The 24,781-nt window shown below is 41.1% G+C and overlaps 2 protein-coding genes across 2 annotated transcripts in view; both read right to left on the bottom strand.

Annotated features, from left to right (window-relative positions):
* LOC134328236 (NACHT, LRR and PYD domains-containing protein 12-like) overlaps positions 1-24,781 on the bottom strand; it is a 373,426-nt gene that overhangs the window by 200,639 nt on the left and 148,006 nt on the right. The window contains exon 12 of the mRNA XM_063009317.1: positions 21,367-21,375. Within this exon, the coding sequence (XP_062865387.1) occupies positions 21,367-21,375 (9 nt within the window). The remainder of the gene's footprint in view (positions 1-21,366; positions 21,376-24,781) is intronic.
* LOC134329493 (histone H2B-like) lies at positions 15,871-20,595 on the bottom strand. The gene is made up of 2 exons (XM_063010780.1): positions 20,509-20,595; positions 15,871-16,248 (listed from the first exon to the last, which is right to left on the bottom strand). Exons 1-2 carry the CDS (start codon positions 20,593-20,595, stop codon positions 15,892-15,894), a joined length of 444 nt encoding a protein of 147 aa, XP_062866850.1. The 3' UTR covers positions 15,871-15,891.

The raw sequence follows: 24,781 nt of genomic DNA on the forward strand, positions 1-24,781 counted from the left end.
TAGTTTGCTACAGATCACGTGGACAAGCCAGAAGGCTACTGGAAGAATGTTTTGTGGACGGATGAGACCAAAATAGAACTTTTTGGTTTAAATGAAAAGCGTTATGTTTGGAGAAAGGAAAACACTGCATTCCAGCATAAGAACCTTATCCCATCTGTGAAACATGGTGGTGGTAGTATCATGGTTTGGGCCTGTTTTGCTGCATCTGAGTCAGGATGGCTTGCCATCATTGATGAAACAATGAATTCTGAATTATATCAGAGAATTCTTAAGGAAAATGTCAGGACATCTGTCCATAAACTGAATCTCAAGAGAAGGTGGGTCATGCAGCAAGACAACGACCCTAAGCACACAAGTCGTTCTACAAAGAATGGTTAAAGAAGAATAAAGTTAATGTTTTGGAATAGCCAATTCATTGCAGAAGCTTGTGGAAACGATGCCACAGCGAATGCGTGCCGTAATCAAAGCTAAAGGCGGTCCAACCAAATATTAGAGTGTGTGACCTTTCTTTTGGCCAGGCAGTGTATATATAGTGTATATCATTTCACAAGCTTCTGCAATGTCACAACATTTATTTCCATCCAAAGTTGCATAAATTTTTCCCCAAGATCTTGTATTGATGATGGTAGATTTGGACCACTGCGCAAAGTCTTCTCCAGCACATCCCAAAGATTCTCAATGGGGTTCAGGTCTGGACTCTGTGGTGGCCAATCCATGTGTGAAAATAAATCTCTTTCACAATTTGAGCCCGAAGAATCCTGGCATTGTCATCTTGGAATATGCCTGTGCCATCAGGGAAGAAAAAATCCATTGATGGAATAACCTGGTTGTTCAGTATATTCAGGTAGTCAGCTGACCTCATTTTTTGGGCACATAACGTTGCTGAACCTAGACCTGACCAACTGCAGCATCCCTAGATCATAGCACTGCCCCCACAGGCTTGTACGGTAGGCACTAGACGGGCTCGACGGGCTACGTCACTTGGACACGTCACTTCCGGTGGTACGCACGCTGAGACGCTAGCCTAGCTGTTTGTTTGTAGCCTTTAGCTAAATAACTTTTTATATACGTATGTTTTAAACATATAATTTATACGTTTATCTTCCGTGTGTTGTTGATTTAGTTTTATTTTGTTTATCGTAAAAAAGCGCTTGTGTTTACTAACGTAAATTCGTGCTGTGTTGGAAACTAGGAAACTTTACATGTGATAAGTGTAGATTAGTTGTTAGTCTGACAGAGAAGATCTCAGTGTTAGAAGGGCGCATTCGGGCGTTAGAACAGACTACTACTAGTGAGGACTTAGATTCAGCTGTAGCAGCCCCGAATGCCAGCAGTTCAGGTATAGAACCCCAGACTCCGGCATTAGAGCCCTCACAGCGGGGCGACTGGGTGACGTCTCGGCGACATAGTCGTAGGGCAAAGCACCGACCATCTCAGTTGCACGTGTCCAACAGGTTTTCCCCACTCAGTGAGCCACCCGCTGAGCAGCCTGTTAATGTAAGTGCTCTGGTTATTGTCACGTGGGAAGAAAGGACGCAAATGCAGAAGTAAATAATAATAATAATATTTTATTTATTTATAAAGGACAACAGAAAGATAAACAGCAAACGAAAAACAGAACACAAAAACCCGATCGGAAACTCCGACGGAGCTGCTGACGCAACTAAATGAAAAATAGACAAAGTGAAACCAAAACAGAAGGAAGCGGGACGCGAACCACGGTCAGCCGCGTGGCAGCCGGGAGCGTTACCACCGCACTGTAGTGGTGCTGGGAAAACGGGAGCGCGAGAACCCCTAATACGCTTAGGAGCGAGGGGAGAGGAGGGGAACTCCGAGGAGCGCTAGACCCAACACCGCGACTAACTATCGCAGTGACCGGTCGGCGCGCTCTGGATCGCGGAGCTGACACACCAATCTGAAACAAGAAAGAAACAAATAAACAAAGTTAGGCAGGCGTAGACTGCGGATTCGAACCGGGGTCTTTGGCACGACAACCGCTTGCTCAGCGGAGTCGCCACCCAGCGGTTGGAGAATCCAATGTTCAGAATAACTAAAGGCACTGGTGCCAGAATACCTTCAGCGCTTTAACACAGCGCTGAGTGAAACCGCTAACGCTAAATGCTAGCGCAAAAATGAACAGCAGTTCAAGGACTGCACGGCGTCGCACCACACTGTATCTGAGGGGCCAAAAGAACCTACCCATTACCTCAAACCTTGCGGTTTTACATACCCGAATGGCATACGCCACCAGGGCTACCAGCTAAGGCTACGAACGTGTGGACGAGCTGCCACAAAGGACCGAAAACAAACAAAGGTGCGACACCCGCTGCTGTGTGGAGCTGGCTTAAGTAGTCAGCCCCACAGCTGCGGGTGATCAGCACTAATTAGGAGGCCTGGTATAAGAGGCCTTTGTTTCCTGAGCTCTGTAATGTCTGCTTCGCTGGGAACCCGGGGCACGTTCACCAGCTACCACAGACCTCGTTATAGAACCCCCTCCTCTAGGGACAGCTCCTGAGGTCCCAAGACCCGCAGCTCGGTTGCGCCGGAACTCGCGGATCAGTTCAGGGTCCAGGATCTGGCGAGCCGGTACCCATGAACGTTCCTCAGGGCCGTAACCTTCCCAATCCACCAAGTATTGGGTGCTACCCTGAACCTTCCTGCTGTCAAGCAACCGGCGGACGGTGAAGGCAGGGGCACCCTGGATGATACGAGGGGCGGGAGGTTGGGGAGGGGGTAAAACTCCCCCGCACATAAATGGTCGGAGATGGGAGACATGAAAGGTTGGATGCACTTTCATACGGGGAGGAAGCTCCAACCTATACGTCACCGGATTAATCCGCTTTACCACCTTGAACGGACCAATGTACTTGGGTGCCAACTTATGTGGGGCACCTCGAACGGGGAGATCCCTCGTTGACACAAGTACTCGTTGGCCTGGCCGGAAGGTAAGAGCCGGCTGCCGCCTGCGGTCAGCTTTGCGCTTCACAGAGCGCTGGGTGGCCACAAGTGCCTGCCTAGCTTTGCGCCAGGCGGCGCGGCAGCGGCGGACATGAAGCTGTACAGACGGGACCGCTACCTGCTGCTCCTGCTCAGGAAAGAGCGGCGGAGGGTACCCGAACTGAGCCTCAAACGGTGACATTCCAATCGCCGAATGATGCAGGGTGTTGTGAGCAAACTCTGCCCATATCAACTTATCCGACCACGTGGTCGGATTCCCTGCCGTCAGGCACCTGAGCATCTTGCTCAGATCCTGGATCAGCCTCTCCGACTGCCCATTCGACTCCGGGTGGTAGCCGGAGGATAAGCTGGCCGTGGCGCCAATAAGTTGGCAAAAGGCCCGCCAGCACTGGCTTACAAACTGTGGACCCCGATCAGACACAATGTCTGATGGGACCCCATGTGCTCTCACCACATGATTCAGGATGATTTGCGCAGTACCCATGGCGGATGGTAGCTTGGGCAGTGGGATAAAAAGGCAAGATTTGGTAAACCGGTCGACAATTACCAATACCGCCGTGAACCCTATGGATTTTGGCAAGCCTGTCACAAAGTCCAGAGAAATGTGGGACCACGGTCTAGCAGGTATTGGCAACGGATGAAGGAGGCCCCGCGGGCGCTCTCTGGGTGTCTTGTTCAGAGCACACACAGAGCAAGCACGGACAAAGTCACGTACCTGGTTCTCCATCCCCGGCCACCAAAATCTTCGGCGCAGCAAGACCAGGGACTTAGTCACACCTGGGTGCGCCGAAAATGGGGAAGCATGGGCCCATTCAAAAACCTGACGCCGTACGGATGAAGGTACGTACAGTCTGTCAGGAGGTCCCCCACCGGGGTCGGGTTCAGCCCGGTGGGCATCCCGAATGACCTTCGATATGCCCCATGTGACTGGGGCCGCTATCCGGGTCGAGGGGATCACGGGATCAGGTCCGGTCTCCGGCCTGGTCGGTTCCCACTGTCTAGACAGAGCGTCCGGTTTGACGTTTTTGGACCCCGGTCTATAAGACAGTGTAAAATTGAACCTTCCAAAAAATAAGGACCACCGGGCCTGACGGGAGTTCATCCTCTTGACTTGCTGGATGAATGACAGATTTTTGTGATCCGTCCAGACAAGAAAAGGATGATTGGCCCCCTCGAGCCAGTGTCGCCACTCCTCTAACGCCAACTTAATGGCCAAGAGTTCCCTGTCTCCAACCGGGTAGTTCCGCTCGGCTGGAGTCAGGCGGTGCGAGAAGAAGGCACATGGATGCAGCTTCTTCCCTGGCCCCACTCTTTGGGACAAAACTGCCCCAGCTCCGACCTCGGAGGCATCCACTTCGACAACGAAGGGTTCCTCTGGGTCGGGCAACTGTAAAACGGGAGCAGTTGTCAAGAGTGTTTTTAGCTCGTCAAAAGCTTGTTGGGCCTGCACCGTCCATCGGAACGGACCTTTTCCTGTAAGGTCCGTTAACGGAGAGGCGACTGAGCTAAAGTTCTTAATGAAACGCCGAAAAAAGTTTGCAAAGCCCAAAAACCTTTGCAGTTGGCGTAAAGAACTTGGAGTTGGCCACTTCTCCACAGCTGATACCTTAGCCGAGTCCATGCGCAGGGTGCCCTCGGCCACTACAAACCCCAGGAACGAAACCGTGGGGGAGTGAAAGACTGACTTCTCCAGCTTGACAAACAAATGGTTGTCGAGCAAAAGCTGGAGAACTCGTCGGACATGCCCTATATGCTCGTCGATGGACCGACTAAAGATAAGAATATCGTCTAAGTAAACATAGACGAATTTACCAAGAGTCTCCCGCAAGACCTCATTGATAAATCTCTGGAAGACTGCGGGGGCATTCATTAACCCAAATGGCATCACCAGGTATTCATAGTGGCCAGTGGGCGTAATGAACGCAGTCTTCCACTCATCCCCCTGCCTGATCCGGATCAAATTGTACGCGCTGCGAAGATCGAGCTTGGAAAAAACAGAAGCTCGCTGAAGGGCTTCGAAAGCCGTGGCCATCAGCGGCAGCGGGTACCGATCCTTGATCGTAACGGCGTTCAGACCGCGATAATCGATACAGGGGCGCAGGGTGCCGTCCTTCTTGTTCACAAAAAAGAACCCTGCCCCAGCTGGGGAGGAGGAAGGACGGATGAACCCCTGTTTAAGTGCCTCACGCACATACTCCTCCATAGCCACCTTCTCTGGACCGGAGAGCGAAAAAAGGCGCCCCCTAGGAGGAGTAGTGCCGGACAAAAGATTGATGGCGCAATCGAACGGTCTGTGGGGGGGCAAGTCCTGCGCCCGGGACTTGCTAAAAACCTCCCGTAAGTCATGGTACACAGGAGGAACAGCTGCCAAATCCGGGACCTCCATCTGCGGTTCCGTCGGAGCAGAACCCGTGCCAGCTTGCAGCAAGCACGAGTCGCGACACCGCGTTCCCCAGATGAAGATTGATCCGGTGGCCCAGTCGATCTGGGGGTTGTGTCTTTGCAGCCACGAATACCCCAAAACCACCTGGAGGTGAGGAACGTGAGTTACAAGAAAGGTAATCCGTTCCTCGTGGTTTTGCAGACGCAACGTGAGAGGTTTTGTCTGTTGGGTTATCGGGCTGCCCGCTACAGGTCGGCCATCCACCGCATGGACCGACACTGGTGATGCTAGCGGTTGGACCTCAATCCCCAGCCTGTGTACCAGATCGCTGTCAATAAAATTCTCCACCGCACCTGAATCGACACAAACCTGAAGGTTTGTGTTCCCGAGGCCCCAGGACAACCGGGCCTGCAAAAGCAGACCTTGGGCAGGGATGGTAGGTTGGCTCACTCCCGAGTCCCTGACTCGAGAGCGGCCTAAAAGTTTTCCGGCCGCCGGGGTCGGGAGAACGAGCCCGATGCCGAAGGAGCATTGGCACGGGCTGAGCCCAACTGCATGGGTTCGGGATCCAGGGCCGGTGGAGGAGACTTAGGGGGCGCCAGCAAGCGGGTAAACGGGGGACAGGTACCCCGCTCCCGGTTTCGCTGGCGAAGACGGGTATCGATGGCTGTGGCCAGCGTATAGGAGGCCTTAAGGGTCGTTGGGCGGTCCCTGGTGGCCAGCTCATCCTTTATCTTCTCTGATAAGCCACGATGAAAGATGGCGGTGAGAGAGCCCTCATCCCACCCACACTCCGCCGCTAGTGTCCTAAATTCAATTACGTAATCTACGACTGGCCGATTACCTTGGGTTAGCTCAAGTAAGCGTGGGCCTGCCTCGCGACCCCCCGAGGGGTGGAAGAAGGTCTCCTTTAAGGCCTCCTTAAAGGCGCTTTCGGATGAGCATTCCGGAGCGTTCTGCTCCCAGAGGGCGGTAGCCCACTCCAAGGCTCGGCCAGTCAAGAGAGAAACGATATAGGCAACCCTCGACCGCTCTGTGGGGTAGCGGGAGGGCTGCAACTCGAAGGCTAGCGCGCACTGGAGGAGGAAGCCACGGCACCTCTTGGCCTCTCCCGAATATCTTTCAGGAGGAGGAATGGGGGTGTCGCGGCCTCCACACCCTCCAGAATGGGGTGGGGGGTGTGGGCCGGCTCCTGAAGCTGGAGACTGCTGGCTAAGCGCAGCTACCTGCTGCGCCAATTGACTAATGGCCACCTCGTGCCTGCCTAACGCCACACCCTGGTGGCGTAGTACGTCGATAGGGGGTGGCGTTTCTGCTGCGTCCATGGTTGGTCGCACCTTTCTGTCACGTGGGAAGAAAGGACGCAAATGCAGAAGTAAATAATAATAATAATATTTTATTTATTTATAAAGGACAACAGAAAGATAAACAGCAAACGAAAAACAGAACACAAAAACCCGATCGGAAACTCCGACGGAGCTGCTGACGCAACTAAATGAAAAATAGACAAAGTGAAACCAAAACAGAAGCCGGGAGCCGGGAGCGTTACCACCGCACTGTAGTGGTGCTGGGAAAACGGGAGCGCGAGAACCCCTAATACGCTTAGGAGCGAGGGGAGAGGAGGGGAACTCCGAGGAGCGCTAGACCCAACACCGCGACTAACTATCGCAGTGACCGGTCGGCGCGCTCTGGATCGCGGAGCTGACACACCAATCTGAAACAAGAAAGAAACAAATAAACAAAGTTAGGCAGGCGTAGACTGCGGATTCGAACCGGGGTCTTTGGCACGACAACCGCTTGCTCAGCGGAGTCGCCACCCAGCGGTTGGAGAATCCAATGTTCAGAATAACTAAAGGCACTGGTGCCAGAATACCTTCAGCGCTTTAACACAGCGCTGAGTGAAACCGCTAACGCTAAATGCTAGCGCAAAAATGAACAGCAGTTCAAGGACTGCACGGCGTCGCACCACACTGTATCTGAGGGGCCAAAAGAACCTACCCATTACCTCAAACCTTGCGGTTTTACATACCCGAATGGCATACGCCACCAGGGCTACCAGCTAAGGCTACGAACGTGTGGACGAGCTGCCACAAAGGACCGAAAACAAACAAAGGTGCGACACCCGCTGCTGTGTGGAGCTGGCTTAAGTAGTCAGCCCCACAGCTGCGGGTGATCAGCACTAATTAGGAGGCCTGGTATAAGAGGCCTTTGTTTTCTGAGCTCTGTAATGTCTGCTTCGCTGGGAACCCGGGGCACGTTCACCAGCTACCACAGACCTCGTTATAGTTATAGGAGATTCTCAGCTCCGACACGTGCGTATTGCAACCCCCATAGAGACACCAGCAACCATAGTCACCTGTATTCCGGGGGCCAGGGCGCCCGACATCAGAGCAAACCTGAAAGTGCTGGCTAATGCTAATCGTAGATTTTCGAAGATTGTTATCCACGTTGGCACTAATGATGTTCGTTTACGGCAGTCTGAGGTTACTAAGAGTAATGTTAAAGAGGTGTGTGAGTTAGCTAGGTCGATGTCTGAGGCAGTAGTGTGCTCTGGCCCCTTACCGATTCGACCCAGTGGCGAAACCTACAGCAGGTTGTTGTCGCTGAACCGCTGGATGTCTAAATGGTGCTCAGAAAACTGCATTGATTTTGTAGATAACTGGTCCACCTTTGAGGGAAGGCCTGGTCTTTTGAAGCGGGATGGTGTCCACCCCACGTGGGAGGGTGCTGCTCGCATTTCTTGCAGCATAGGTGACAGGCTTTACCACCGCGTTAGTGTAGCGGCAGATAGTGTTAAATGACTATCCAGAGCCAAGACCAGGCAGCAGACTAACAGGCCTAACCGACTGTCTGCGAGTCGCCATCGGACGTCACCCGGAATCCTTAGGTCACAAACCATTGAGACTGTGTCTGTTTACCGTGGCAGGTGTAAGCCAAAACAAAATCAAAAAGTATGTCATAATAACTTAATTAAAATTAATCTAAATGAGCATCATGAAAACCATAGTAAAGCTAAACTAAAGTTAGGACTTCTAAACATCAGGTCACTTGCATGCAAAACAGTAATTGTAAATGAAATAATTACAGATAATAGTCTTAGTGCACTTTGTTTAACTGAGACCTGGGCTAGACCTGATGAGTATCTAGGTTTAAATGAAGCATCTCCTCCGGGTTATGAACATAAGCCACGTCTTAGTGGTCGTGGTGGAGGAATAGCCGCAATTTATGACAAGGACATAGGTCTCACTGTAAAATCAACTCCCATAACAAACTCGTTTGAAGTTCTTATCTCTGACATAACCAATAAATGTTCATCTGATAAAACTAGTATGTTTAAGCTGGTTACTGTTTATCGACCCCCTGGTCCTTACTCAGAATTTCTTAACGAATTTGCCGATTTTCTTTCTAAATTAGTTTTATCAACTAAGAAAGCTTTAATTGTTGGTGACTTTAATATCCATTATGAGGATAAATGTAATCCACTCAAAACTGCATTTGATTCTATTTTAGAATCTTTAGGCATCACCCAAAATGTAACAGGACCCACTTACCGCTGTAAACATACCTTAGATTTAATACTTACTTATGGTATAAACATAGACAACCTGGAAATTGTACCACAGAATGACTTAATCTCTGATCACTCTCTACTAATTTATGAAGTGTCCCTGTCCAATAATATACAGCAACCGCATCGTTTTAAATATAAGCGCACTATTACATCTGCAACTGCAGCAGCGTTCATAAACTGCCTACCAGAATTACCAGATATACCAGCATCAGAACCTAAAGAACTAGATCAGGCAACTCAAAACCTAGAGACTGTATTGCTCACAACCTTAGATAACGTAGCCCCACTCAAAACTAAACTGATTAGGGAGAAAAAACTTGCTCCTTGGTACAATGACCACACATGCGCACTTAAACAAGCAGCACGAAAATTAGAACGCAAGTGGCGTCACACTACACTAGAAGTGTATAAGATTGCTTGGAAAGATGCTCTAACTGAGTATAAACATGCACTTATAAAAGCTAAATCTTTATATTATTCATCCCTAATAGAGAAAAATAAAAACAATCCCAGATTCCTTTTTGAGACAGTGTCCAAATTAACTAAAAACGTTAATGAAACTGAATCTAATATACCGCCTGACTGTACCAGCGATGATTTTTTTAAATTCTTTAATGACAAGATAGAAAAAATACGACTTCAGAGTCAGAGTGTGTCACTTGCCAATGTTAAGTATGGACTCACTCCGAGCAGCATTGGTGATAATAGTAACGAGTTAATCCAACTAAATTCCTTTAATCCAATCTCCCAAAATGAACTAACTGTGTTGATTAAATCATCGAAGTCATCATCGTGTATACTCGATCCTGTTCCAACTCGTTTACTTAAAGATTTACTCCCAGCTATTGTAGAGCCCCTGCTTACATTAATCAATGCATCCCTTAGCCTTGGATATGTACCTAAATTGTTTAAAAGTGCTGTTATTAAACCCCTGATTAAAAAACCTAATCTTGATCCACATGTACTAGCTAATTATAGGCCAATTTCAAACCTTCCTTTTGTCTCTAAGATATTAGAAAAAGTCGTTTCCAAACAGTTATGTTCTTATTTGAATGAAAATTGTATTCATGAAAAATTTCAATCAGGATTTAGACCCAATCATAGTACCGAAACCGCATTAATTAGAGTAGTTAACGAGTTGTTAATGTCTTCTGATAATGGATGTGTCTCTTTTCTTGTTCTATTAGATCTTAGCGCAGCGTTTGATACGGTCGATCATAACATTTTACTGGATAGGCTAGAAAATACAGTAGGTGTTAAAGGACTCGCACTCTCTTGGTTTAAATCATATCTGACTGACCGCTCTCAATTCGTTTATGTAAATAATAAATGCTCGGAAACTACAAAAGTAAAGTATGGTGTTCCACAGGGGTCGGTACTGGGACCGCTATTATTTACACTCTATATGCTTCCACTAGGTGAAATTATTCATAAACATGGCATAAACTTTCACTGCTATGCAGATGACACACAGCTGTATATATCAGCCAAACCAAATGATACTGACACAATCAGTAAGATAGAAGATTGTGTAAACGACATAAAAAACTGGATGTCATGTAATTTTATTTTACTTAATTCAGATAAAACAGAGGTTTTACTTGTTGGCTCTAAAGCTGCAAGAGACAAGTTGTCTAACCTGGTGCTAAACCTAAACACTTTCTCTGTTACTCCCAGCCCAGATGTAAAAAACTTAGGTGTCACAATAGATTCAGATCTCTCATTTGATACACACGTTAATAATATTACTAGAGTTGCTTTCTATCATTTGCGTAACATTTCTAAAATAAGAAATATACTATCTGTTAATGACGCCGAAAAACTGATCCATGCGTTTATAACTTCTCGGTTAGATTATTGTAATGCTCTTCTAACTGGATGCTCTGGTAGATCCATAAACAAACTCCAATTAGTTCAAAATGCAGCAGCTCGAGTGCTAACTAGAACTAAAAAATTTGACCATATTACTCCTGTTCTATCATCTCTACACTGGCTGCCAGTTACATTTCGCATTGATTACAAAATACTTTTACTAACTTATAAAGCGCTACATGGTCTGGCTCCACAGTATCTGAGTGAACTTATTAATCACTACAACCCAGCGTGTCCACTTCGTTCACAAGATGCAGGGTTACTTATAGTTCCTAAAATTAAAAAGATCACGGCTGGTGGAAGAGCGTTTTCTTACAAAGCTCCACAACTCTGGAATAATCTTCCTGCCTCTATTCGGGATTCGGACACAGTCTCAATGTTTAAGTCTAGACTGAAAACATATTTATTTTCTCAGGCTTTTGATTAGTATAGACAAAGGCGCAGAGCTTGGGGGTTCTAGGTCATAGAAACTTGTGGTGATCAGGGATGTTGGGTTGCTGTCGTTCTGCCTCTCTTGTCCGATCACTCAGGTTTGGTGACGGTGGGGAGATGGGCGCTGATGTCCTGTGAAAGCCTTCATGACCTTGTTACCTGCTTGCTCTCCCTTTTAGTTATGCTGTAATAATTAGGGCTGCCAGAGTCTAAAACTCTCTGTAAAACTGTTTGTCAACTAGAATTGTACATTATTAACTACATTCTCTGTTTTACCCCGAGGGCATTCTGATGGAAACCTGTTTACCCGCCGAGGTTAAGGATTAAAGTCGAGACTGCCGGGACAACGATGCTGCTCCTGTCAGATGTGACGGGTCTGGAGTAATTGCAACGACAAGAAATCACTACAGACTTTATTGAAGACTAGAGCGGATAACAACTCTATTATTATTTAATTGTTTATTTATCTATTTATTACCAGTTATGACTTTTAGATCATTTAATTCTGTGTTTGTATGATGTGTAAATCGTGTATTTATTTAAAGTATCCTCCAGGCCACCCAAGAAGGATGGGCCCTGCTGAGTCTGGTTCCTCTCAAGGTTTCTTCCTGTAATTTTCAGGGAGTTTTTCCTTGCCACAGTCGCCCTCGGCTTGCTCAACAGGGGTTTTTGTATCTGTTGGTCCTGGATTTTGTAAAGTTGCTTTGAGACAATGTCTATTGTAAAAAGCGCTATATAAATAAAGTTGACTTGACTTGACGTTCATACATTTACATTTTCAGCATTTAGCAGACGCTTTTATCCAAAGCGACTTACAGTACTGTGACAGTATACAATCTAAGCAATCGAGGGCCTTGCTCAAGGGCCCAACAGTGGCAACCTGGCAGTGGTGGCGCTTGAACCGGCAACCTTCTGATTACTGGTCCAGTACCTTAACCGCTAGGCTACAACTGCCCTACACATGCCATACAACTGTATATGTGTTTTCTTTTATGTATGTATTTTTTTATGTATTTGTGTGTGTGTGTGTGTGTGTGTGTGTGTGTGTGTGTGTGTGTGTACATACATTTTACTCAAACACACACAGATACTACTAAGAAACAAAAGTGCTGTAAGAACCGGTGACAAACATACACAATACACAACACAGAATTGCAGGACTGCAGTCTGAGTCCGACACTGTTTAATATCTACATAAATGAATTAGTGTGCAGCCCCCGGACTCACTCTGCAGGACGGGGAAGTAAAATTTCTACTCTATGCAGCTGCACCTAGACCTGTTGGAGCAGTACTGCCAGAACTGGGCCCTAGCAGTAAATCTGAAGAAAACAAACCTAGATGTCAGGAACACATGGCACCAGTTTACCATGGTCAGCACTGCTCTGGAGCACACAATGCAGTACACTTACCTTGTTACCTTGATTTTAGTCCTAAGGAAAACACAGACCATTTGGCAATATTGTTTCCTACTGTCATGCTTATAGAGCTACTCAAATCTGAATCTACATACTACACAAACAGCAGTCGTCAGAAACTGAGCATCATGTTAGGAGAGGAGAAGGAGAGCAGCACTGTAGCAGCACAGTATGTATCTGCCTGCAACAGTCTGAGAAACACGGACTGATACACCCGAACAGAGGAACAGTCTGAATTAACCCACAAAGAGAAAGTGTTCCATATATACATGTGTTTTAATTTTTTATATTCATATTCTGTCTTTTCAATGCTTTGGCAATACTGTTAGTACTACAACAGTCACGCTAATAAAGCTCTTTGATTAAAATAGAAAGAGAAAAAACAGATATAGAGATAAAGATTATTATTTATTTTTTTTATTGTTGTATGGTTATTTATAATTAATATATATATATGTATATATTACTATTAGTAGTAGTGGGTTTTTTTCTCTGTTGTTGTATTTGTTCTTGTTTTAGGCCAGCAATCCTGTGATTTTTTTAATTTTTGCTCTTCTTCTGTTATTATGACATCATCAGCATCATCACTAAACATGGACATATAGTCCAATGACAGTCACACATGAGGCACAAGAAAACAGATATAAGCTGCGCGGCATTGTGTCTAAATAAAACAATTGAACAACGCTTGATCTATGTCAGAATGCATATAAATGAAACCACTTAATGCTGTTTAATGATAATAGTTGACCATTACACTGTCAGCTTAAACAAAACTTAAATCCTAACAATAATAACGGGACGATGTTTTAAGTGTATCGAGAGCGGTAGAGAGAACAGAGTGGCGACACTCCCGTAGGGAACCATTGTACATTTTCAACCCATAGAGCCACATTCATTTCCACTACTTAACCAGCATTTTCAGTGATTTCATGACAAATCTTTAGTTATTTAATCCACAACAAAACATAAAATTAAATAAGGAATATTTAAGCACCACTTTTCAGTTTAAGCACCACAAACATGACATGAGGTAATATTTGTGATGGTTATCCTGATGACCTGTATGAATCTCATGAATAATTGATAACACTTGTACCTTAATTACTAAAATAATTAATATATTGCTCCTGCATTAAGGCATACATTAGCAGTGGTGGACAGTAACTAAGTAAATGTAACTAGTTGGGTGAGTTTTTACTTTAACTCCACCACATTTGGTAGTCAAATGTTTTACTTTTTTCTCCACTACATTATGAACAATCTGTGGTTCCTTTTGGTTTATGTGTGAATAAAAACGTAACATTGTCAAAATAAAGGAAGCGTGAAGCGATCACACCAATCAGTGTTTTGTTCTTATGATAATTTTAATAAACATTAGTGTCAGATTAATAAATGACACGAGTCTTTTCACCCAAAATGAGTTGATTCATCAAGAGTCTTTTTACAGAAATGATAATAAAACATTAGAGCCATAATAAATCATGTTACTTTTACTTTCATACATTTGTACATTTGAAGGTAAATACTTTGGTACTTTTACTCAAGTGGAGGTAAAGAGTATTTTTTTTAATTAATTCATGTATTACATGTAGGAATCAATAATTAATCACTCATGAAATAAGAGATGAATGAAGCTATTTCCTGTACCTGCACTATAATGTTTCTGGTACGGTAGTGTATTTATGAATCTGTTCAGTCAGTGCAGGTAAACCTTATGAATCCAGCCACATGGCTTAGTGTTTAACCAAAATTATTATTATTATTAATCCTCAGGAAAGTGAAGGGAGGTTAGTTTATGCAAAAAAACAACTCCTATGCAAAAAAAACCTCTTTAATCTTTATACTGTATTTTGTCTCTACTACTTAATGACATTGCATTATGTATTGTGTGCTAATATAATGTACTGTAATAAACTTTAGATGTAACTAGGTAGCGTAATGCTGCCACCACCTTTATTAAACCGGTAAGGTCCGGATCAGGGACTGGAACAACCACACACGCAACGGAGATAAGTTACTCAGTTCATCTTTATTAACCACTTAATTACAAGGAAAAGAGGTTCAGGTAAATCGGACAAGTATTATCCAGAAGGTAGCCAAGCTAACCCACCCGTGTAACTCACTGCACGCTAAAACACATCCACGACACTTAAGGAGTTAATAAATATTCACTCTAGAAAACCACCACTACAAAATTCATTTAAAGGCAAACCTGAAACACCAACGGGTCTTTTAACTTATCCCCGAACCTACCCGCCAACAACCCTACCTCCCCTATTATTAATTATTAAAATACACATAACACAAACACTAAAGACAATATAAAAACGTTACTTAACTCGCCCGCCGGCGAGACCCTCCCCCGGGGTCAGAGCTTGTGGCGTTGTCCGTTATTAAGAAATCATACAAGTTGGACTCCCGTTCACCAGCTTCCCTTTTTAAGGTCCGTGGTTGTAGCGTTGTCCGTTGTCTAGAAATCACACAGGTTGGACTCTGAATAATAGGCGGCGGAACTCCTAACCCCCGACCTATCTTTCTACAGGAAGCAGCTGTGCCTCCCCTCCTCACACAGGAACAGCTAAACCACCTAGCTAACTATCTTCATCGCCGGCTGTTCTAACAACAGCGAACGACACCCTCCCGAACCAGCACCGAACTCCTCCAGACGCTCTTTCATCCGTATACTACAATGGCTTCTCTCCTCTCTTTCGCGTCTCCCACACGCTCCTCTTTTATCACCCACAGGTGCAGCCTCGCTCCAGTCAGAAGCCCCACCTCCACACTCACTACAGTACTGTGTGTTAACAAGAACGACCTAATAAAAAGTCTTTATAAACATCAATCTTCAGGCAGTTGAAAATACCCAGAAATTGTACACATTCTTATTATTTAGCGTTTAATATTTCATTCACTGCTGCCGGTCCCATATGAGAACATGACAGCGCGGCTCCATCTGGAACTATTGAGATCAAGGAGTGTCGCAACTCTCTCTACTGCGTCATATTACAGTATATTAGTACAATGAAATTTTATTCTGCGTGTTATTCTAAACTCACCACATAGTGGCAGTCAGGGCCCAACAACAGTAATATATTAATAAATAAATAAAAGATAGAGAGTCAAGTATTATAAACATGTGAGGCTATCTAGATAAAGTGTGTATAACATATTCATTTAAAAAGAAGAAAATTCTCTTAACTTGATAAGATGGGTGGCTCTTAAAAGAACCGTTGGTTTGCTAGAGCGACTAAGGCGCTTTACTTGGAGCTGGTGTACTTGGTGACGGCCTTGGTACCCTCGGACACGGCGTGCTTGGCCAGCTCACCGGGAAGCAGCAGGCGCACGGCGGTCTGGATCTCCCTGGAGGTAATGGTGGAGCGCTTGTTGTAGTGAGCCAGACGAGAGGACTCACCAGCGATACGCTCGAAAATGTCGTTGACGAAGGAGTTCATGATGCCCATAGCCTTGGAGGAGATCCCGGTATCAGGGTGGACCTGTTTCAGGACCTTGTACACGTAGATAGCGTAGCTCTCCTTCCTGGCCTTTCTGCGCTTCTTGCCTCCTTTGCCGGCGGTCTTGGGGACGGTTTTCTTGGAGCCCTTCTTGGGCGCGGCCTTAGGGTTTTTAAATAAACTTTATTGTACAAATTTATATCACATTACAAATATCATTTACATCATACACGTACAGTAATATTACATTAATTGATACATTTCATGTAATAATACAAATATTTACATTTTCTTTTAGAATTAATTAAACTCGATCACTATTTGTCTAAAGTCCATTAAAAAGGTCCCATGGAATTGTCATGCGTTTAGATTTCATTTTACATTTTTTCATGCATTTTAATTTGGCCATACATTGTTTAACTACATCTTCACAATCAATATACACATTTTCAGTTGTCATTTTACATCGAGTTTTCCATATTTGATTCACCACTACAGCAATCACAATCCAGTACAATAGTCTTTTTCCACATAGTTTATCAAGGTTAAAGCCACCATAAATGACGTTTTTCCTAGACAGTTCTATATCTAATCCCAAGTCCTTAATACAATTCCAAATTTCTCTGGAGCGTTGACAGTCTACTAGTAAATGCCCAACTGTTTCGTTTTCGTTGCAATTTGGCATTGGACATAAGTTAGTTTTAACAAAACAACTCCACTTTACTACTGCTCTCACCGGTAATCTACCTAAGGCTGACAACCACATTGTATCTTTCATTTTTCTAGATATTATTTTATTTTGTAATAAATCTATAAGATTTTCATTTTCCTCTTTTATGCAGTCTTTAAACTGTATCATACCATTATAAATGTAATTCGCAATTTCTTTATGAATTATTTTATTGGACTGCGTGACCCAATTTATTTCCAAAAGTCTATATTTTTCGACAAAGTCGCCATATAAGAGTTTATAATAGGGAACATCTTTCCTTTTCTTCCCTCTTAGTTTGGCCCATTCATCAGTATTCCCTAACCAAGCTGCTTTTCGAGCTAAGCTTAAACTAATATGTTTGCAATAATTAATTTTAAGCTTTATTCCAAAATTAGTTGCTTCTAGTCCTCCATTCTTTTTAGCTTTATATAGGAATTCTCTTTTAACTATTTCGAAGTTTCTACCCCATATTGTTCTGATACAAATTTTGTTCAATTTTGTTATTATATTTTGCGTTGGTGGGAATACAATGGATAAGAACAATAATTTTGCTAATATAAAGACATTAATTAAATTTATTTTTGCTTCATAACTTGTTTTCCAATTCATTAATTTGTTGGACTCTTCAGTAATTTCTAATATTTTCTTATTCCAATTTTTATCTAATGCATTTTCATTGCTTATTTGTATACCAAGTACTGTGATTTCATCTTTTACTTGTATGCTAAGACTTGGTTTACTCTTTGGGTCACCAATCCATACTGCTTCTGTTTTATTTTGATTCAAAACTGCTCCAGATACTTTCTCATAATTTAAAAAGTGATCATTGATTCTATCTAATTCTCTTTGGTTTTTTATGAACAAAGTTATGTCATCTGCGTAAGCTGATATTATACATCTGTTCATTTGATTGTTAACCTGAACCCCTGATAACATTTTATCTTTTTTAATTTTGAACAACAGAGGGCTAATCGCTATCACATATAAAGCTGCACTTAGTGGACATCCTTGCTTAACTCCCGTGTATATATCAAAACTTTCAGTCAGGTTCCCATTCACATTTACTCTTACTTTTGATTCTTTATATAACAGTTTAACCATATTTATAAATTCATCAGGAAACCCATACCATTGCAATACTCTCCACAGATAGTCTCTTGATAGAAAGTCGAATGCTCTTTTTTGGTCCAATGCAATCATGAAAAACCCAGGTACATTAAGGCCTTTGCATGTAATAATTTCTCTAATAATACATAAGTTATCCCACATGTTTCTCCCTTTAATTGCACATGTTTGCTCTTGTTCGATAATAGAATTTAAAATTACCTGCAACCTGTTCATTAAAATTTTTGCAAAGATTTTATATTCCACATTCATTAAGGTTATTTGTCTCCAATTACTTAAATCATATTCATCACCTTTTTTAAAGATTAATGTTACTATACCTTCATAAAAACTATCGTACATGTCCATTGTTTCTATTCCATGGTTAAAAACTGATGTAAGTAAATCAGACAAATCATCAGACAATAACAAATAAAATTCAGCAGGAAAACCGTCGGAACCTGGAGATTTTCCTTTGTTTAACGAAGCGATAGCTTTACTAACTTCTTCTTTGGTGATTTTCCCAACAATTTCCTTAAAGCTTACATTTATACCTTGGATCGTTTCTCCTAAGAAATTATTTACATCACTCTCATTAGTGCTTGTTTTTTTATACATTTCTTTAAATGATTTAACAATTTCATCAGCTATTTCTTTTCCATTGGTTACTATTGAGTTATTTCCTGTCCGTATTCCTTTAACATTTTTTGTTTCTTTACGTTCTTTATATTTCTTAATAAGATTATGTATATTACAATCAGTATTCTCAGGCCCTTCATAGCCACACATTACTTTTAAGCTGTTGCGGTAATCGCAGTTCAGTTTATCAATTTTTTCTTTAAGTTCATCTATTTCTGTTAAATCTTGTGGCGTTTTATTCATTTTTGTTTTGTTCTTTATATAATTTGTAAGTAATTCATCATATGTCTGGTTTCTTTTTTGATTTAGTTCTTTACATTTCCTAATCAGCATATTTTTAAGCCTATTTTTTAAGATTTGCCACAATTCAAAATACGATTTAGAGATAACATCTAGATCTTTACATATATTTACCTCCTTTTTTAATTCATCTACGAGTGGTTCATTTTTCAGACATTTCAAATTTAATTTCCAATCGTTTTTTCTAATTTTTGCATTTAAAAGAATTTTACAATTTACGGCTAAATGATCTGAATTTATTATCAATTCTGTTTTATATTGTTCAACTTTTATTTGGTTTGATACATATACTCTGTCTATTCTCGTTCTTGCCTTGCTATCAAATCTTGTGAAACCCGATTTATGAGGGTGTAAATCCCTAAAGCTGGTTCAGGCATGATGCTGCTGTTTCCTCTAGAACAAACTGCAAGTGAATGTAGACGCTCTACACGCCCGCTTTATTAACCCTGCATGCTGAGTAAGCCAAGATGAAACACTTAACTCTGATTGGTCCAAGGTCCTGGGTTTCTATTGGACAGAAAACATACCGTTCCACGCCCCCTTCTGCCCCATTCACTAGAATCTGTTCTTTGTTGTCTGTTCCCGCTTAATCTGAGGTCGATACATGTTTTACATTTACATTTTCAGCATTTAGCAGACGCTTTTATCAAAAGCGACTTACACAATACAATGAGCGGAACACTATGCGCAATTGAGGGTTAAGGGCCTTGCTCAGAGACCCAAAATTGGCAACTTGGTGGTGGCGGGGTTTGAACCGGCAACCTTCTGTTTACTAGTCCAGTACCTTAACCACTGAGCTATCACTGGCCCTTTTTAAAACCGAATTTAAAAGAATAAATAGCAATATGTTTACATTTAGAAGATTAGATTAGATTAGATTAGATTAGATTAGATTAGATTAGATTAGATTAGATTAGATTAGATTAGATTGATAGATAGATAGATAGATAGATAGATAGATAGATAGATAGATAGATAGATAGATAGATAGATAGATAATTTTTTGTTCGTTTTTAACCGAAGAATTCGGGTACAATGTTTTACTGTATTTTACACAGAGATCGTGTTAATGATTATAGTGTAATCTACAGTATGGCTGTACATTGCTAGTATGCAAACACACCGTATGAAGGCTAAACGAGAGATCTGATAGTAAACGTAATACTAAAACTACTAATGATAATTCAACACTTTTAGGGCTACACAAGTGAACTGATAAAAAAAAATGCATCAGTGAATGTGTTATATTTACTTATAATGATGCTTTCAAGCTTTTGGGGCTAAACGAGTGATATGCAAATCTACAAACACATCAGTGAACGTACTACTACTAATAATAACAATAACAATATTAATAATAAAGCAGGAGGACTTTCTCTGTTGTAGAAAATATGGGTGGCTCTTAAAAGAGCCGTTGTGTTAGCGTGGAGGTCTGAACGTTTAACCGCCGAATCCGTACAGGGTGCGTCCCTGGCGTTTCAGAGCGTACACCACGTCCATTGCGGTGACGGTCTTTCTCTTAGCGTGCTCGGTGTAGGTGACGGCATCACGGATGACGTTCTCAAGGAACACCTTGAGCACACCGCGGGTCTCCTCGTAGATCAAGCCGGAAATACGCTTCACACCGCCACGGCGAGCCAAACGGCGGATGGCGGGTTTAGTAATACCCTGGATGTTATCACGGAGAACTTTGCGGTGACGCTTAGCGCCTCCTTTTCCAAGACCTTTGCCGCCTTTTCCTTTTTTAACCCCATGGTGGTCTTTAGCCCGTGAACGGGCTTTGAATTTTTATGTTTGTGTTTCTCTGTATACTGTCACACCGTCAAAATATCATTGTTGGTAAACAAGGAACCTTCTGATAGCTTAAAATCTCTAGTTTTTAGCAACGTAAACATTGAGCTTATTTTGTTTATAAGTTCTTTTAAAAACACAAAAGAATTGTAGGTCTGAAAAATTTCTGCCAGAAATACAGCCTTTATATTTTGTAATATTATACTGCGGTACTTACTTTCATACCGACAACATTTATACCAAACAAGCCAGCACAACTTCACCATCACATTTCTGCTGTTTGTTTTACTTCAAATACATCAGCATCCAAAATATTACAGAAAAGTTTTACATCTGATAAAGCTCTGCCATCAATGCATGGCATGCAATGCATCAAGCACTCGGTAAACAACACCACCGCGACAAATGTATATCAAACAAAAGCATGAGAGCTAAACCAGCACATACCTGGATATTCTATCTTCAAGCTGAGTCCAAATTTATGTTCATTAGTCCTTCCATTCCAGATAAAATCCACTTTTTGTAAATGTTTACAAACACCGGCGGCCATTTTGAATAGTTGCAAGCATGTTGTATAAGTTTATAAGTCAATAACACGCGAATATCAGATCGTATCATAATGAGAGAGCGCTCACAGTAATCACAAAACCTTCCTCTAACAGATAGCGTTCACTTTTTGGCTGTGAGATTGCGCAATACCTCTACAGCCAATGTAGAGACAGTATCCATCTCACCACCTAATACTTGTTTTTCATTGGAGAAATGCAAAAATATTAGCATATTTTGCTTTTGATTGGAGGACCAGCTTATATCCCGCCCCACTTTTTGCATTTAGCCTCTCGGATTAGTCTAAACAGCTGTATTTCACCAGCCGTCACCATGGATACACATTACGCACGCTGGTATGTGTGCTTCTGAATCAGTAGAGTGAGTCAAACTTTTCTCTTAGGGCTGATAATACAGTGTGAATCAATTTAAACGACTCAGTTCGTGAAAAGTTCAACCGGCTGCATGTATTTTGTTACAAAAGTAGCGGTTTGTATATGTGTGTGTGTGCGCTGGGGGAAGGGAGCGCTTACTGGCTCACTGTGAGAGTTCATCACTCCAAAAAACACTCAAATGTTATAAATAATGACTTTATAAAGTATAAATAATGCATTTTACACATTTTATCTGCAGTATAATCTGTTTATTGTCAGTTAGAAAGCTATGGAAAGCTTTGGAGAGCAGTAAAGTGTGATGCCACTCCAGGTGCAATAACTCAAAATCAGAATGAGTTAGAGGTCTAAAATTTGGGCCTGTGACAGAAAACCCTTTTGACTACAACTCTATATATGTTCTGTAGATGGTCTGCAGACCTGCAGTCCTACTTATACTCACTGAAACTTTGGCTTTAAAAAAAAATGTAAAAAGCGCCTACATTTTGGGGTGTTTTTGTCATCATTTGATCATTGTAACATAACATCATGGCATTTGGCTGTGTTTTTCTGATACTTTAAAGGGTTTTCTATAACACTGAAGTATAATTTTTGTGTTATCTTATAAACTTTCTGAATGAGAAGCCTTAGAAACTAGGTATGTCTTTCAGGCGGAAAATGCACAAAAATAGGCCGGACTATAGCTTTATTTAACAAAATTCAATCACATTACAAATATATACAGATCAATACATCATCAAAATAATTACATCAGTTCAAAATGTTTATTACAAATCCAGAATAGAATAATACAGAAAAAATATATATATTCAGAGCTTGTTCTTTTTCTTTTCCCTTTTTATACTCTATTTTTTTTTAAGTGAAAAAAATAATAATAATAATAATAAATTACAATCTTAATATTGACCAAGGAAGTAGAGTTTTTTTTGTGCGCAAGTCTTCATTTTTTAGTCTTCTAAGATGGCATACAATTTGTTTAAAAACAATATCTGGGGGTATATTGCATTGCTCGATAATCATTTTACACCTAGTTTTCCAGATTTTTGTATTAACAATACAGACAACTAACCAATAAAGGTCATTTATTCTTTGAGAAGTATTTTCGAAGATTCCAAACATAATTGTTTTTTTATTTATTTCGAAATCTAAGTTTAAAGTTTTAATTTTGTTCCAAATATCAATTGATCTACTGCAATTTATTAGTAGATGCTCGATGGTTTCATCTTGTAAACAGCCCTGTATCGGGCATAATTTTGTTGTTACAAAGCAACTCCATTTAACGATAACTCTTACTGGGAGTCTTCCAACCGTTATTAACCATATTGTATCACGTATGTTTTCAGAGATGTTTTTAGAGGAGATATTTTTTCTTACTTTTGTCGATTCCTCTTCGGTTAGTTGACTGTATTGTATCTTTTCACCATAGTAATGATTATTAATTATATTATAAATATCTTTATTGGTTTGATTTAGCCAGTCTATATTTAAATGATCATGTTTAAACATAAAATCTCCATAAAGGAGTTGGTAGTATGGTATATTTAATCTCTTTTTACCTTTTAGTTTTGACCAATATTCTTTTTTTCCAACCCAAATTGCACCTCTATTCATGGCTTGTGTTACATTTTTACAGAAAGCTATTTTTAATTTATTACCCATATCAACAGCTCCCAAGCCCCCATGTTTTTTTGGTTTGTATAATAGTGCCCTTTTTGTTACCTCTCTATTAGTTCCCAATATATATTTTATACATTGCTTGTTTAATCTTGTAATATATTTATCATCGGGCGGTATAACTGTAGCTAGAAATAATAATTTAGACAAGATAAAAGTTTTTATAATTTGAATCCGTGTCATATAATTGGTAGCTTTATATTTTTCTAGTTCCTCTTTTATTAATTGTTCCTTTTTCTCCCAATTTAGTTCTCTAGTTTTACTATTAGTTATATATATACCTAAAATTTTTATTTTATCTTTCAGATTTAGATTGATATGGGGTTGATTGTCATCATCTCCTATCCAAACTCCTTCGGTTTTGTTTTGATTTAGTCTGGCTCCCGAAACTAACTCGTATGTTTTAAAATGTTCTTTTAAAATATCAAGCTCTTGTTGATCTTTTATTATTACGGTGATATCATCTGCATATGCTGAAATTTTAACTAAGTTATTGGGATCTAGTTGAATACCTTTGATTTTTTTATTATTTTTAATTAATTTTAAAAGTGGACTAATTGCCAAAATGTATAGGGCAGAACTCAGGGGACAACCTTGTTTTACTCCTCTATGACAGCTAAAATTATGTGTTAAAACACCGTTAACATTTATTTGTACTTCCGACTTTGCATAAAGCAGCTTTATCATTTGGATGAAATTTTCTGGAAAGCCATAGTTTTCTAATACATGCCAGAGATATTCTCTTGAGACGTAGTCAAAAGCTTTTTTTTTATCTAATGCTACTATGAAATAATCTTTATTTTTTTCATTTGTTAGTATATCTCTTATAATGCTTAGGTTATCCCACATGAATCGCCCTTTTATAGCGCACGTTTGTTCTTGTTCTACAATTTTATTTAAAAATTCGTTCATTCTATTAATTAAAATTTTTGCTAATATTTTATAATCTACATTAGTTACACTGATTTGTCTCCAATTATCTAAATTATATTGATCACCCTTTTTGAATATTAAATTTATTATGGTATGATAAAAGGAATCATGCATTTTTCTTGATTGCAAACCTTCATTATATACTTTCTCCAAAAGATCTATCAAGTCATTACAAAATATTTGATAGAATTCAGCAGGGAGGCCATCTGACCCTGGAGTTTTCTCTTTGTTTAGTTGTCTTATGGCTGATTCTATTTCTTCCTTTGTAAATGGTTTTTCTAAGTGTTCTAAATTTTCTATATTATTTTTAGGAAAAAGTTTCAAGAATTTTATAATTTGAGCTTCATCAATATGTTCTTTTTTATATGCCGTTTCACATTTTTCCTGTATTAAATTACGTATTTCATTATTGGTTTTTATAATTTTGCCATCTTTATTTCGAATACCCGTTATATATTTCTTTTCTTTTCTTTCTTTGAAGTGTTTTATTACAGTATTTACATTTCCCATGTAGCTGGAGTCAAAACCAGCTTGTATTTGAGTACTTAGAAAAATGTCATTATTTATTTTTGCGATTTCCAATTTTACCTCTTTTAATTTATTT

This window comes from Trichomycterus rosablanca, chromosome 15 (assembly GCF_030014385.1).
Source record: "Trichomycterus rosablanca isolate fTriRos1 chromosome 15, fTriRos1.hap1, whole genome shotgun sequence".
NCBI classification, from domain to species: Eukaryota; Metazoa; Chordata; class Actinopteri; order Siluriformes; family Trichomycteridae; genus Trichomycterus; species Trichomycterus rosablanca.

Coding starts and splice junctions, on each gene's coding strand:
- LOC134329493 (XM_063010780.1), bottom strand. CDS start 20,595: ATGGGGTTAAAAAAGGAAAAGGCGGCAAAGGTCTTGGAAAAGGAGGCG. Junction 16,249..20,508: donor TCTCCGTGATAACATCCAGG/GTATTACTAAAC, acceptor AAAAACCCTAAG/GCCGCGCCCAAGAAGGGCTC.